The sequence below is a fragment of the Enoplosus armatus genome, chromosome 7, assembly GCF_043641665.1.
Source record: "Enoplosus armatus isolate fEnoArm2 chromosome 7, fEnoArm2.hap1, whole genome shotgun sequence".
In the NCBI taxonomy this organism is placed as follows: domain Eukaryota; kingdom Metazoa; phylum Chordata; class Actinopteri; order Centrarchiformes; family Enoplosidae; genus Enoplosus; species Enoplosus armatus.
The window spans coordinates 19,356,871-19,372,735 of record NC_092186.1 but is presented as its reverse complement, the minus strand read 5'-3'; the positions used below and the strand labels follow the sequence as shown (position 1 = coordinate 19,372,735).

Here is a 15,865-nt window from a genome sequence, read left to right as displayed (position 1 = left end):
CAGCCGTCTCAGAAAGAACCACAACAGCTGCTTGAAGTCAGCTACGTAGCATTCTAGCTCATTAGCTACTACCTAGACTCTGGTGGTGATCAATAAAGAACCAAATGTATTAAAAAGTGAACCAATATCCTTGCAGATTCTTGAGATCCAGTTGTTTTACATTTGTGTTTCACTGGATAATCTGTGGCATTGATATGATGTGTATCTGGGTACACAACGGGAGCGCAGACCTGCACCGGACTCGCCCTTCCAGACAGATCCAAAATGGCTGCCATGTGAATAAGGTTAAAAGATTTTACACAAAATGAGGTCACAACGGTACATTGTTATATGCCCTGAAGAAACAACATATACCTTTAAAGCTTTTCTGATTAAAAATAGAGGATATTCATATTTTCTTCTTTTTTTTATAGAATTCTAAATATATAGATTTGTTTTCCTGCAGTGAGAGGATTATTAAAGATTTAAATGATAAAACACAATAAAGAGAATAACAATAGTGATAATAATGACAATGAAAAGATAAAATAAAATAAAAAAAAATCTCTCCCCTAGAGGATAAAACATCGCTGTCAATCAGTAGACTGTGTTTGTGTGTGTAAACAGTGCATTACCCTTCCTAGTTATTACCTTCTCTTTTGTTCTCCGATAATCTGTACATTTATGCAGAAATAAATAATTCACAGGTTGTGCATACATATTTGTTTAGCATATACTGGCTCTCAGTTGGGATATTTCTTTCTTTTTTTACCGAAATCATTTTGGCTATGAAGAACAAATGAGGTGAGTTGGTGGGAGAAAACCTGAGATAGTGTACTTCAAGTGATGTGAGTTTCAGTTTGTCTTTCTGTACAGTTTATTGTTCTTCTCTTTTTGGCATAGATTATGTAGAAAATGAGGTTGATTTTTGGCTTTACTTAGCGTGGTAATTAAAAAAAAATAAAGGGGAAAGGCTGGGGGGTTGTTAAGACAATGAGTTGCTGGAGGTTGAGGTTGAGGTAGGTGTGTTCTGCTGCTGCTGTGGAGCGACACGACTGCTGACCGTCCTGTTGGATGATCCAGATGCACCAGACAAGGCCGACCCTGCTGCTGCCTGAGCAAAAAGGACGCCTGGACAGAAAAAGAAACACAAAACTGAAGGTGAGAATACAAAGTATACCTGTTTAGTTTCATCTCTATTTACAACAAAACTTGAAAGGAATAGATAAACAGTTTGGGAAATACACTCATTTGCTTTCTTTCCAAGAGTTAGATGAAAGGATCATGTCTTTGTGTTTAGCACAAGAAGCTAGAGCCAGGAGGTGATTTACCATAAAGGCTGGAAATAGCTAGCTTAGCTCTGTTCAAACTTATCTAATATTTAAGTGAACAGTTTGGGAAAATATGCTTGTTCGCTTTCTTTCCAAGAGTTAGATGACAAGATTGGAGTTGGAGGTGGGAGGCGATTAGCCTAGCTTAGCACCAAGACTGGAAACACGGGAAACAGTTAGCCTGGCTCTCTTCTAAGCCACCAACACCTCTAACGTATGTAAAAACGTCAATTTGTGGTTTTATGGAGTAACATGGTATAACTTAAAATCTATATCTATCTTTAATTTATAGAGTCCTGATACTTTGTAATAGATAATGTTGTTTCCAAAGGACACTGTAGCAAGGTTACTGTGTTAGATTTGACTGATGTTTGATTCTAGCTTCTCTTTAGGGGAACATGCATTTCAGCCTGAGTACTGTCTGCAGGTCTTTCATTCATTCAAAAAGTTATACACTTAACTCCCCAAAACCACAAATGGCTCTTTTTACATTTCAGTTTGAGTACAGATTAAAGCAGGCAGATTTCTTAACTTCAGAGACAGCAAGGCTAGCTGTTTTCCTCAGTTTCCAGTCTTCATGCTAAGCTAAGCTAAACTAATCTAAGCTAATCATCTCTTGGCTCCAGCTCCATACTTTGTGACGATCTTGTAAAAACATGAAACATGAAATAATGGAAAAAATAATGATGAACAACTCAATGAGATTATATATTGAATTAAATCCTTGCTATGAGAAGAAAGGAAGTGGTCAGCTGGACTTCCTATATCACATGACACGATACTCACCAGTGTACACCACTCCATTGAGCTCCACTGACATGCTGATACTGCTTGTGCCGTTGGTGGTGAGGTTCAGGGCTGAGTCCTGCCTGCTGTCTGTAAGGAGGACAACCACAAAGTAGAGCTGTGTTAACGAAACCAAATTACTTACATTTATTCAGTATAAAAACTGCAAGATGTCTTTGTAACAGTCGTTCCATCTAGAAGAGGGACAAGTCAACTCAAGAACAACTCAAGAACAACGCTTTCTCACAGACCAACTTTGTGTGTGAATTTGCAAAAATGTCCAATTCAACATTTCTCTGAAGTAACCTGAATTATCAATACTGAGAAACAGTTTGCATGTTCCATCAGATAGACAGTAACCAAGACAGACTCTGCTATATGATCAAAGTTCCTGCTGGCAGAAGGGAATCCCCGCACAGACAAACTCACACATGTATTGTATGCATGCATGCTGCTTCTATAAGCTAAACTGTGTCAATATATAGGCCTGCTGTGGGTTACTTCCTCACTGTTGGGTGCTGTGGTTTGTGGTAAGATGACAAGAATGTATTGTGATACTAACTGCCAGGAAGGGTGAAATGGGTAAAATCCAGCTCATGTAAATTCTGGGGTAAAACGATGAAATGTAAAATCCACAATGATGCCCACAGCAGATGTGACGTAGTAATATTAATGCGCATTAATGTCTCCTTTTTTCAGCCGATAAAAAAATCTTGAAAAACTTGAGAAATTGAGCAGATTCTGGTGACATTTTGTGGTTTAATCCAACGTTTTGAAAAGCAGGTAGATCTCTCTGGAAGAACGCACTTTGTGCTGATTGATTATTGTGATTCTAAATACATGAGTATGGATTTTCAAATTCCTCAAGGCAGCCCCCTGCAGCCTCTTCTATCATCTACGTACATGTGTTACCTTTAGGCAATGTCATTCATCACCAGGGGTTATAATTTCATTTTTATGAGGATGATATGCATATATTGATGTCTGTTGACCCAAATGACCCTGTTCCTATCTGCTGCAACCTGTCACACTGGAAATAGATGGCCGAGTAAGTTTATCAAATTTAACAGAGTTTGGCAGTTTGGTTTCCCCAAAATTCCCCAAACAGATCATAAATTTGGAAATTGCTGTTTAATTTCACATCAATGTGGTGACAAAATCAGCCTTCTTCAATCTTAGAAACTTCGCTGAAGTAACACCTTCTGAGACTAAGCAGATGCGCTTTAATCTTATGTTGATTAGATAGTGGAAGAATTTGCTCAACCTACAGGGGAGCACAGACTTCTTCATCTGATGTAAAATCATGTCTGACTGGTTGTTTTGTTCTCCTCCTGTCAGCTGAATATATCAGAAACCCCACAGTGCGTTCAGTACCTTGGTTATTGATGCGGATGTTCATGGGTATCTGAGCGGTCATAGCCAGCAGGTTGTGTTGCAGCGCTCTCTGCAGAAGTCGGTGGTGCTCCTCGGCCGGCAGCGCCATCTTCTTCTCTGGTGGCTCGCCGGCCTCCAGTTTGTCCCTCAGCTGCTCCAGAGCTGCCACCTGAGCCGCCATCGCTGCCTGAGCTGCTGCTGCCTGCACTGCAGCCACTGAGTGACCCGCCAAACCCCCCGCTGGCAAACGAGCCATACCGAACCCCGGCAGCGTCAGGCCTCCCTCCTCTTCTAGACGGACACCAGAGAGAGAGAGAGAGAGAGAAGGGGGAAGTTAGGAAAACTCAAATACAACTGAACATGATTTGTTATTCAGGCAAGATATAAATTATGTTCCTCCCTGAACACAGAAAAACTGATCATTTTAACCAACGTCCTTTCTTCTGACTGACCAAGGAACCATCTACGGTCATATGAAGAATCGATATGTTCATTTCAAAATGACACAGGCAAGTTTTAATGATTTCAAGTCAAATCCAATTACTTACTGTATTTGTCATTTTGGATTGAGATTACAATTTTTGGAAGACTATAAATCAGGAGCTCATGACATTCCTACATGCATGTGTGTTAAACAATGTAAAAAAAAAAAGTTAATCCCACGTGATGTGAGTGCAGCATAATACACAAATCCCACCTTTCTTGATCTTCTGCATGGGGGTCAGTGAGGCCCCGTTGGTGCCCACTGTCAAGCCCACACTGGACGTGGGGAGCTTCGGCGAAGACAGCATGGTGGGCGTCCCGTTGGGCGAGTAGGTGAAGAGGGAGCTGCCAAAGCTTTGTCGTCGGCCCTCCCGCCGATTGCTGTCGATGGCTGCCTGGAGCTCATTGGGGTTGCTCAGACCCCTCTTATCACATTCATATGGGTACAAGTACTTCATGTATCTGGAAGGAACACAATGTATTTAGGGATGTCCTGAGCTGAGTCTATTTGAGACATTTAAGTTGAACCTACTGCTGAAAATGTCAATTAGTTCCAAAAACTTAAATGCATACAAAGCTTTGAAAAAATAACTTTTTGGGCGGGCTGAACCATTTGGCAACTTGAAGGGGTATTCCACACATTTTACACATCAAGATCAGTTTCCTCATCATGAGGCGTACTGTTCAGCATGTGAAAACATCAGTATAATGTCTTCTGTGGCTCTCGGGACGCTTTGTCATCTTACAGACAACTAATTCTTAACAGAAATCCTGTGTAACAAAACTTGTAGCATTGAGTTTGACAGGACGTGAACATTAACCAGGCAGGGAGGGTCTAACAAAGGACACTATAAAGATGCATTGTGGGGAGAGTATGATCTATTGTTTTTGGAGTTTCACCCATACTAGGGACTAAAAGTCAGGATATAACCATTTGTCATATTTGTCATGCCATTCATTAATTTGTCTCTCACAAGTACAATACTAAATCACTGGAGTGCCCCTTTAATTACCTTGTAAGTGTTCCCAGCAGATCACTGGCTACAGTGAAACATACCAGCTCTTAATCATATAAGATATCAAGTGATGGACAATAACTTGAAGTGAATGTCTCATTCTCGTAAGAAGGGATCGGTGGTGCAGCTAATTAGGAGCCAGAACGTGCTGCTATCTGAACCAACTACAGGAAATGACTTCATACACAGGGGTTAATTAGTAAAACACAATGGTTGTTGACATCTGACAGCCAACAGCTCCACATGATTGAAACTGGTAGAACAAAAAGATTATGAGCATGGAGAGTTGAGGCTACCTTAAGTTATAGAAACTCAGTTGTGTTGTTGATTGTGTTGGCAACAACAGTAACCGAAAGTTTCCAATAAATTAGCTACTTGTAAGTTTGGTTTACAGGCCCTTGTGGCTTGAAACCAACAGTGTGAAGACAAACACAAAAATGTAACATTTCAGCTGCAATTCAGATCTAAGAAAAACAGCAGGGGCTGGGATCACACCCGTGTGTGTGTGTGTGTGTGTGTGTGTGTGTGTACACTGACTGTGTGCGGAGGGTGAAGGCTGCACTGGTGATTGAGGTAGGCAGGTTGAGTCCCTTGGTGATCTCCCTCCACAGTTTCTTGTTGATGACCTCCACCAGGCCGCCCTTCTCTGTCACCAGCCTGTAGAGCATGTACAGATCCAGGACCTGTTTGGCCATGATGGGAATACGATTCACCGGGGTTCCTGGTATAACACACACACACACACACACACACACACACACACACACAGAAGCGAAAGGTCAACATAGAGGAAAAAAAACATGGTAGAAAACTTCTTTTCATGTTGACAGAAAAATCTTCCAGCTGGGAATCTTTGGGGTTGAAAACTACAGTGTCTTTTATTCCTGAAATTTAGACGTTGCTTTAACCATTTTACCAGCTAGTTACATGTAAGATGATTAGGACTGATGATGAATGATGGTGATGAGGTACATTCATCATTATTTGAAAGAAGGGTGGTGTTTGCTCACCAGGCCAAGGCCCTTTGGGAACTCTGAGAACACACACACACACACACATATCAAGAAGCTGACCAGAATGAGCTTCAATTTCATCAAAGTTAACAAAATCCAGTCATGGGACTAAATTGATGGATTATATAAGGTAACTGGAAACAACCTTAGACACCTCCCTAATGAGGGTGAGATACCTGACTGGAGAATAGCTGTGTGACGTCATTTAATTTTGATGGATCTTTTTATTTCACCAGAAAAAATACAACAAAAACATTTCGAGTGTGTCTCACAAACCAGTATTTGTCTGGTTGACATTACTCAACCTGACCAGGCTGTTTCCTGTATCTAGTCTAGATGATGAAGTGAGTGTATGATAATGAAATGCCTTGAATCAAGACCTAATCAATACCTACAATTTTGTATTTGTATCAGTGACAAATGTCCAGCAAGGAAAATCAAAACATCTTTTTTTAATCAAATCATATTCAATTAACCACCACAAAATATGATCAATCCTCGATTTCCATATTAAGGAGTGACACCTCAGTTATTGGTATGACCTGCAGATGGCGCTCTCAGATTCTCAGAGCGGACTTCTGCAGAGCCGCCCATTGCCCCTGGCTCTGACACTGTAAACATTCAGTACTGTTTTTTTCAATTGTGAGCACATGTCTGCTGTTTCTCATGTCAGTCGTCGGTCCGCTGATCTGATTAAATGAGTCATACGTCAGCTTGTCAAATTAACAAGGCTGCTTGGTATTCATGATCCATTTATGATCCGAGACGCTGGGCATTCGTGCACCCGATACATGCAAATACAATATTGCACATTTCACACTTTGCCAAGTATGACAATGAGTTGTCTGGATGAGGAGAAAAGGAATTGCTTTGCCTCAGTTTGCAGTTCATACGTGAAGATCCTGCACTGTGGCTGAGTGTTTGTGTGTGTGTGTGTGTGTGTGTAGTGATAGAAGTGTGGGCAGGGCCGCGTGGAAAAAACGGCAGGATGGAAAGGTAAACCAATCCATTCCCAGGCACTGATACGATGTGTCCCTTCTAGTTATAGCCTGGGAACGATGAGGGGCAGGGCAACCATAAAGCAATCATCTCTGAAATGAATAAAGACCCCACCCATGTGAGTGAAAGATGAGTAGACGGTGCTGTGTCGTATGTCAGAGGAAGAGGTGGGGTGGGGGGTCATCCCTCTCTAAATCCAACTATTAAGAGTCTCTGTTTGACGCTGGCTGGAGATAAAGCCAGGAGATATAATGTGGCAAGATAAGAAACTGAATGGATGTAGGTTTTACTTTAATGAGACAAATATGATGTACTGATGCAGACTTACAACACACACACACACACACACACACACACACACACACACAGTTACATACCTCTTTTTTGCATGAAGCTGAAGAGGTCATCAAGAAACTCTTTTCTCTTTGGGTCTCTGTCCAGTTCATACAGCTGTGGAGAGGAAGAGGAGGGAGACAGATGAGGCAACAATTTTATATTTATGGCAGCAACAAATGTTATACCAAAAAACCAGAGTGTTCTGCTGTCACAACAGCAATCTGAATACGTAGTGATCTGACAGAAAATGTCCTCAACGCTCCTGCTGTTACTATGACAACCTGTGCCCATAATGTGTGACGGCAAGTAAACAACAATAAAATCTGTTGTGAGAAACCAATCAGTGGCCTTCCGATCATCAGAGGAGATGACGGAGAGAGAAACTTAAAGAAGTCTGGCTTGATGAGAACCTGATGTGGGTCAAGCTGCTGGCGAGGCCCCAGGCTCCGGAAAGTTCGGTGAAAGTTAGCAGTAAAAGTGGGGCGCCAACTCGGGGGGAGTACAGTGAGGCCATTGAGCTTGTGGTTGTTTTCCCAGCCCAGTTTGCCAATGTGATAATGAAGTATCTATATCTATATCTTTATGTGTCACACACTTGATGCCAACGTTCTCTCTCATAGATGAGTGAGCAGTGGTACAGATCCAGTGTCTAACTCGAGGACACACATAAAAGCATAAAAGTCTTGACAACTACACATCACACAGTTTCTATGTGAGGTCGTGGAGTTTCATAATCTGTTACTGAAAATGGCATGTTGTGAAACACAGTGTACAACTTAGCACCTCCAAACAAACTAACAAAGGCAGCGTATTGTTACTACACAGACACAAGAGCCCACAGCTAGCAGGCCAAACCACAGTGAACCCTCGTGTTGTAGTGAGGAGCACACAGGAAAGCATTAACCTCACAGCACGTAAGAGCTGAAGACATTCATTGTTCAACAGACAGAACTGATCAGCAAATGTTTTCAGAATCGATTAATACCAAACAGTCATTCGGCTTCTCAATTGTGAGGATTTGCTCTTTTATTTTGTCTTGGGGTAATATATTGAATGTCTTGGGACTGTTGGTCGGACGAAACAAGCAACTTGAAGACGTCACCTAGGACTTTGGGATATTAAAATGAACATTTTTCACTCTTTTCTGATATGTTATAGAGCAAATGATGGTCCTATGTACAAATGAACCAACTGTTCATATGTGCAGCGCAGCATACATAAAAGACATTTTGACAATATTTTTAAATTAGGGCGGCAACCAACAACTATTTCTTCATCGATTAGTCTGTTGATTAATCATTTAGTCTGTAAAATGTCTAAAATACGTGAAAAAAATGCTCATTACAATTTTTCAGAGGCTAAGGTGACGTCTTCAAATAACTTGTTTTGTCCGACCAACGGTCCAAAGCCCAAACATATTCAGTATACAATGATATAAAAACAGAGAAAAACAGTAAAACCTAGAATCTGGAACCAGAGAATGTTAAAAAAGGACTACAATGAATAATCGAATATAACATATATAATAATTTGATTAGAAATCTGCATACCGGGATTAATTCTGATTTACTTGCTAACTTCTAAGCTACTCTGCCACCACATCAATAAGGGAAGGTGAATAAAACACCAAACTGCAGTCAGGTACTAAAAGATTTCTGCGTTTGCTTCGAGCACCCGGCTGGAGAAAATGAAAACGAAAGGCTTGTCCAGCTGAAGTCTGGTATGATGGTGACAGTCGTGGCCTCTAACCACTAACAGACTGTCCCTCATTGTGGCATTCGGCCCTCATTAGTGACACCAAGCCGCTATAAGATCTTATTATGTAGAGGGCTGGGGAAACAGAAGGGTGGGGGCTGTTGGACTGAAGAGGGTTGAGGTGGATGGGGCAGTGGGGGATGCCGCCTAATGTACAGGCCTGCTGGAGGCAAGGGGGAGTTTTAATTACAGGATGCATGCATTTCGTGAAGTGCCGCACCATAAATCTTGGAAATTACCCCCCCCAACTCCCATCCCCCCATGTTGCTTTATTTGCTCTCTATCCCCCTCTCTCTCATACAAACAAATATTTCCCTAGTGGTGTGGTGGGAGCGCTGTCACATGGAAACAAGGGGGCTAATGCTCAGATCCCAGTCCCTCCAGTCCTCCACATACTGGAGCGCACACATACAGTGTTCTTGTGGGCAGAACGTATGAAAAAAGAACTAACAAAACACAGTTCCCCCCCTTTTTCTAGTATGACACCAGCAATCAGTGTGAGCAACACCACACAACACTAAACAAACTATTAAAGCGGAGACTGTCATGTCATGTTCACTCACAGCGATTTAAAAACATGCAACTGCATCGTTACAGTGTTGAAAGGTACTATGTTGATTAGTTTCACTGTTTCCCTGCCAACTGAAGGAGCTGGAAGTCTACAGTGAAGTGTGAACTGTGTTAACACGCTCACAGTATCCCTCTTACTAATGCATATCCAGTTTCAAGTCTCATTCACTATTCGCTGTTAACACAGACGTGGACACGGTATCCTGCTTTGTATCAACGAACATGTGACTATAATCTAAATTCTCGCAGCTGTTACCTCCTGTTTCTGTCTGCCACCATATTTCTAACACTCAATTTTACTTTTACAAAAACTGGGATAAACACTGAATAATATTTGGATAGAGAGATCCCTGATGATGTATCGCACATCCGCATATGGGCGTATTTGTATTTACAATTTACAATTACAACAACTTGTCCAGGTTTCTGTAAGCAATGTGATTTTATTTTGACACACGAAAAGGTAAACCATGTTAGCTGTAACATGCTTTAGAGGCGAGGCTGTGCTCTGTAGCAGGTAAAGGAAATATCAATTGAACAGTACGACAAGCAACAAAAAGGAACCCAAATATTGTCTCATTTAGGACAACGTCCATGTACACATAGCCCCTGATAAAAATCTGTATCTGAATCAAACACCAGGATGGAAAAAAACATAAATGGTGGGAAAAAAAACTAAAAGAAAAGAAGTAAAATCAATGAAAAATGCACTAAACATGGTTTGTCCAGTGGCTACAAATGTACACATCACTCTTCATACAATGTATTCTCTTTAAAGCATGTCAACCTGTGGCTCGGACAGGAGCTGGTAATGGACCAGCTGCATTATGGAGCTGTAATGGGTCTGGGGTTGGAGGCTTCAGACCTGACTAACTGCTGCAATCAGGATCCTGTCCAACCGGCAAGACCACTGCCCACTGCCCCCCCCCCCCCATCATGTCTTTTCTCGCTATCTGTCTTCATTTCTGTTTTTCCTCATTATCCTTTTGTATCTGTTTATCTCTTTTTCCTTTTGTCGTTTACTTACTTTCCTCTCTGTTTCTCCATTTGTCCCTCAACTTTTATCTTCTCATTCTGTTTGTCTCTTGCCTTCTCTCAGCTCCATGTATACAACCTTTATGTACATTCTAACTCCCCTGACGCCACTACACACACACACACACACACACACACACACACACACACACACACACAGACTTTATCAGGCTGTGGTGGGTGTGGTTATTGTAGGCTTACATAGGTTTTCATGTCTATAGTATGTGTGCTGGGGCAGGGGGCCCCTCCTGGATTAAAGCTCTGCTATTCAGATAAACTACAAGAAACTAGATAAACGACTAGAAACTGGGCCAACTGGTAACACTGGGAGCAAGTTCACGCCCCATCACCAAATGCCCTGTAACAAAACAAAGCCCATGAAAACTCCAGAGCTGACTAGAAGACTGCACATTTCCAGATCGTTCAACAGGCTGCAGAGTTTCTGAAACTTTACAATACAAAACATTTTTTCCACACTTTCAAACCAATAATGGAGAGAAAGAGCCGCAATTACAGATGATACAGATTTTTTGTAGTAGCAAACTTAGCTTCAAAGACTGGAGACAAATGGTGGAAGTGGAAAGTTAACCAAATGCTGTCTGGTTAGCTGCTTAAGTGGCAAGACTTCAGACTTATTTAGTGTTTGACTGTCTGATAGTTTCCCACCCTGTATGTAGGTCAGCGACAGCCTGTTTGCAGATAAATTATAAACAGGCCTTAGACATAGAAAACAAAGTGGTTTTATACTGCAAATAATCATAACCAAAGAGCAGCCAGTTGGAGTCATCAAAGTGGTGGTGGTGGTGGTAGGTAATACTGTAAGGGGGCGAGGGGGTGTATATGCGTGTGATGGAGGAGGGGTTCACTTCACCGTTAATGCAAATGGCAGTTAGCAAGCCAGCAGCACACAAGTGTCACATAGCACATAATAGAGGCTTTGCAACTGAAAACCAAAACTGAGAGCAGACCGGGGTATCGACTACATGCTCCCTTACACCTGCCAATCACCTCAATCACCTTGAGGTGAGGCTGACACACACACACACACACACACACACACACACACACACACACACACACAAACACACTAGGGGTCAAGTTAAAAAAAAAAGAGACTGAAACTCAGCTTTTTGTGCAAAAATCATCCTCAAAATTTCAGGACTGGACGACTTCTCATCAGTTTATTCTTTTAAATGTCTGCACAGCACACTGATGCACACACATAGCACTATATATATATTCTTCAGATGATGTGAAGAATTAATTCAGGCTATTTATAGTTGATAATGCCTACTTTAATACTGACAATGTATTTACCTCTTATTCTTTATGCCAAGGATCTTGTTGAAATTAGTGAATCTGTTTGGTTGTTTTATCATAAGTAATACAGCAGTAGAAGAAGTACAGACTTGAGTCGAGTCCTTGAGGTGCATTATATGTTTATTTAATAAAAGTCTTTGGATTTGTTCTGTGGTTGTACACAGCAGAAACCAGGTTCCCGCTGAGAGTAAAGTCATTGAGTTGTTTCTTCTCATGAGAGAGATTAGTATGAACTTGTTTTCTACACATCGTCTTGCCTGAATTGAATAGAAAAATGCTGCTGTCTCATTTATGCAAGGTCACTTTTAAACATGACTAGATCAAATGAAATATGGATAACTGTTGCTAAAGAATAGACAATAATAAGTGGTGGACCCACAGAGCTAAACATAAAGAGAGCTGAAACCTAAAATGTAAACATGCACACACAGACTACATATATATATATATATGAGAGTGGGGGAAGGGAAAGTATGGTTTGCAGAGAGAGGGGTTGGGGGAGGTTGTGTGTGTGTGGGGGGGGGTCTTGATACGGCTCATGAACACATGATCAGACATATTCAAACACTGCATTGTTCCATGCCAAAGCCCTTTTATGAGTGTCATTAATGCACAAAAGCAAACACAACCACCAGCACAGCATCGCGTCAGTACTCCCACAAAGAAAATATGGTGTCATTGAATGTGCATGACTTCAATCCCACAATGCAATGCTCTATCGGCCCTGAGATCACAGATGTAAGTGGTGACTGATGATGATTGATAAGTGGAAAAGCCTAATTCACTGCTCAGTGTAAAGTAAACTGTCTGGTGTTTATCATGTGATGAATATGAATGAGTGAACAAGGAACACATGATACTGGTTGTTATTTACTCTTGTTTACTTGAAGGTGTGAGTTTTCACTACATAGGATATTTTATTATGTCTCAGTGTAATAAGAGAAACTATACTGTTCAATCAGAATAAGCCTGCTTTTTTAAAGCATGTTAAGATTACAAATAACCCAAAAGCATAGAGGTCAGAGGTCACAGCAGTCTCACCAGAGATGGATCAAATAATTTTGGGTCCCAAAAAAAGCTGGACATTGAAATAACTGAAGACACATGGCTGAATGCCTGGGAAACACAGTCGTCCTCCACCAACTCCCAGACCTGGAGAGACTTCTGTTGGACAAACTGGATTCGCTTTTTTATCACTCCCAAACAGAAGTCCAAACAAACTGGCACTCAGCTTTGCTGCTGGAGGGAATGTGGAGAAATCATGGTTGATCATGCACATGTTTCCTGGTCTTGTCCCTCTATTCAGATTTTCTGGAAGGAAGTAGCATCTCAAAAACCTTGCGTTTTAGTATCAGCACAACATTCACATCCCTCTATATATCAACATATATCCCTGACAGGCTGAGTGAAGATGATACCTACCTCCTAAAGGCCTTGCTGGCAGCAGGTAAAAAAGACCATTACAAAAAAACAACAGTCCCACTGCTGACCTCTTTGTCAATATTGTCAAACACCTACATCTTCTAGAACAGATGAGCTACTCCAAAAGACGGTGGAGAACATGGTGGAGAACATGGTGGAGAACATGGTGTGTTTATTTAGCCAGTGAGCCAGATGCCTCATAATTATTGTATGCCATGTGCAATATTTTATTTTAAATTAAGCTAACTTGCCTTACTGACTAACTGATCATCCCATGACCTCATATCTTTTTTCGTTTATTTGCTCACTGTCCTAATAATGTGAGAAATGTTCAACTCGTGACTTTTCTTTCTTTTTTGTCTGCTGTTTTTGTAAAGCGTGTGGGGTCCAGGCAGGACAATGACAAATATCTCTATTTAATGTCTAAGAGGAGGATCTTCTAGGTGCAAAAGCTCATAGAGAGGTCAAGGCTAAACTGGTTTGTAAAAATGGTTCATCAGCTTTGGGTTCATGTAAATGCAGCCTCAGTAAAAACACAGTTTCTTCTGTGTACAGAAGGAATTTTACTGAGTGGGATTGGCCCATAATTCAATTTTACTGCGCTGAAGTCTACACTTTGACTATTGAAGCTATTATCTGATTACCTTCATCACTGTAAGGTCATAATCAGACCCCGCAGAGCAGTTAACACAGCCAGGATTCTGCTGAATCTCTCCTCTATTTTAGGCACAATACACTGCAATCAGATTTTTTTTTCCATCAAAAGATGCAGGTCAAAGTCACGAGACACAGGCTGACTTACAAAACACAATGTGGTGTACTGCAGTGGAACATTTTAGAAAAGAAATCAAAACACAGATGTGCAGTAGGTCTTCATTTCTTTGCACAGTGAGTACTAACTTGATAAAGGCTGCGTGAGAAACCAGATATTTAAAAGGACTGATTTCTTAATCTGTCTGTTCTGCTTGACCACCAAATAAAAAGAATGAGATTCTTGTAGTGACAAGCCTGTGTTCTTGTTTTTCTTCTTCTTTGTTGCTCAGGATTCTGTTCTGCTGCTGTTTGCACGACAGTTTCAAGAAATCACCTGTTAATCAAACAATGTGAGCCGAAACAGTGACGTCTCCTTCCTTTGATCTTATGTGGAAAGACTTTTTATTTGTGCCTTTCCTTTGTCTATTCAGTCACATCCTCTATCACTGCTCATCACTAGATAATGAGCGTTACTATTTTTAGTTATATATCAGTGCTTAAAACGCTATGGCATACTGTTAAAAGTAGCTACTGGTTATGTGCAATTACCATTCTGGCATCAGCATCTCAGAATCAAACAGTGCGTTCACGGAGGGAATCGAAGAGAACAACGACATATTATGGCCATTGTAGGTAAAACCAAAATACTGAGCCGGGGGAGTGGGGTAATGTTCATACAATGTACTCTGAGAGTAAAGATTAAAGTGTTGTGGTTCCTTTGACGTGTTTTCTATCAAAAGAAAAAAGAAAAAAAGATAGAAAGTAAGTTTATTTTCTTCATGTCCGCTGAACAGTTCAAATACAGTAGAAATTAGCCGCTATTCTTTATTTTGTCGGTGCAAAATTACATAGATTCCTTGTGCTTCTTGTGTTCATTTGGAAAATAACTTAATCCAGTCAGTCAACAGAGCTGACAGCAGCGTGACAGAAACTGCACCGACATGTCTCCGTAAACTGACATCTATAATGAATCCATCTTTGTCTCCTCTGCTCTCTGCCCTGCCCTTCCCCATCCCCCACATGCACACAATTAACAGCAACAATAGAGCTGTCCGATTGCAGATGCATTGAGTGGTGTTTTATTGGCAGGCAGGATCAAACACATCATAATCCTAACTGACCAGATGACCTCGTAAATTCAACTCTATCGACTGAGGGTGTGACTGACTGTATCTGATGTCACTTTATCTGCTACAGTCACATTTACCCTAAAAATGAAAGAAAGCCATAAGCAAGTTAGAAGGGTTAGGCAGTTTGCATAGCTGCTGAATAAAACCTCATATTTGACTGTGTCAACTGTTGCACGACACTAAGCCGCAGTGATTCATAAATGCCCTGCAGCCATTTTTTCAGAAATATTTCCATGGTTAAAACACAGCATGTCTATTATCTGCAAGATTCACTCTCTCCAGACACAACTAATTTCTTTATGCAGGAATACACCTCAGGAAACTCAATGATGGGCCAGAAATTCAATGACCTTTGAGGACATGGTCTCTTTATGGTGTGAGAAGCTGTAAGCGAGGCCTCAGTCTGCAGGGCTTTGCCAAAGGATTTTTATGCTTAGCTTCTGTTGGATATAATTAGATATTCAGTATCCCCTGCTGACATGAGAAAAAGGTGAAAACCAGTTGATGAAGACAGGACATGAAACCAGAATGAGCACTATCCCACGCTTACATGCACTCCATTC

General features: G+C 41.1%; 1 protein-coding gene across 1 annotated transcript in view; it reads right to left on the bottom strand.

Moving 5' to 3' along the window:
- Positions 1-520: 520 nt before the first annotated feature.
- Positions 521-15,865, bottom strand: part of arid3a (AT-rich interactive domain 3A) — a 38,993-nt gene continuing 23,648 nt past the window's right edge. The window contains exons 4-9 of the mRNA XM_070909235.1: positions 7,359-7,431; positions 5,507-5,690; positions 4,168-4,415; positions 3,471-3,761; positions 2,097-2,186; positions 521-1,110 (exon numbers count right to left, since the gene is read on the bottom strand). Coding sequence (XP_070765336.1) covers positions 965-1,110; positions 2,097-2,186; positions 3,471-3,761; positions 4,168-4,415; positions 5,507-5,690; positions 7,359-7,431 — 1,032 coding nt within the window. The 3' untranslated portion in view covers positions 521-964. The remainder of the gene's footprint in view (positions 1,111-2,096; positions 2,187-3,470; positions 3,762-4,167; positions 4,416-5,506; positions 5,691-7,358; positions 7,432-15,865) is intronic.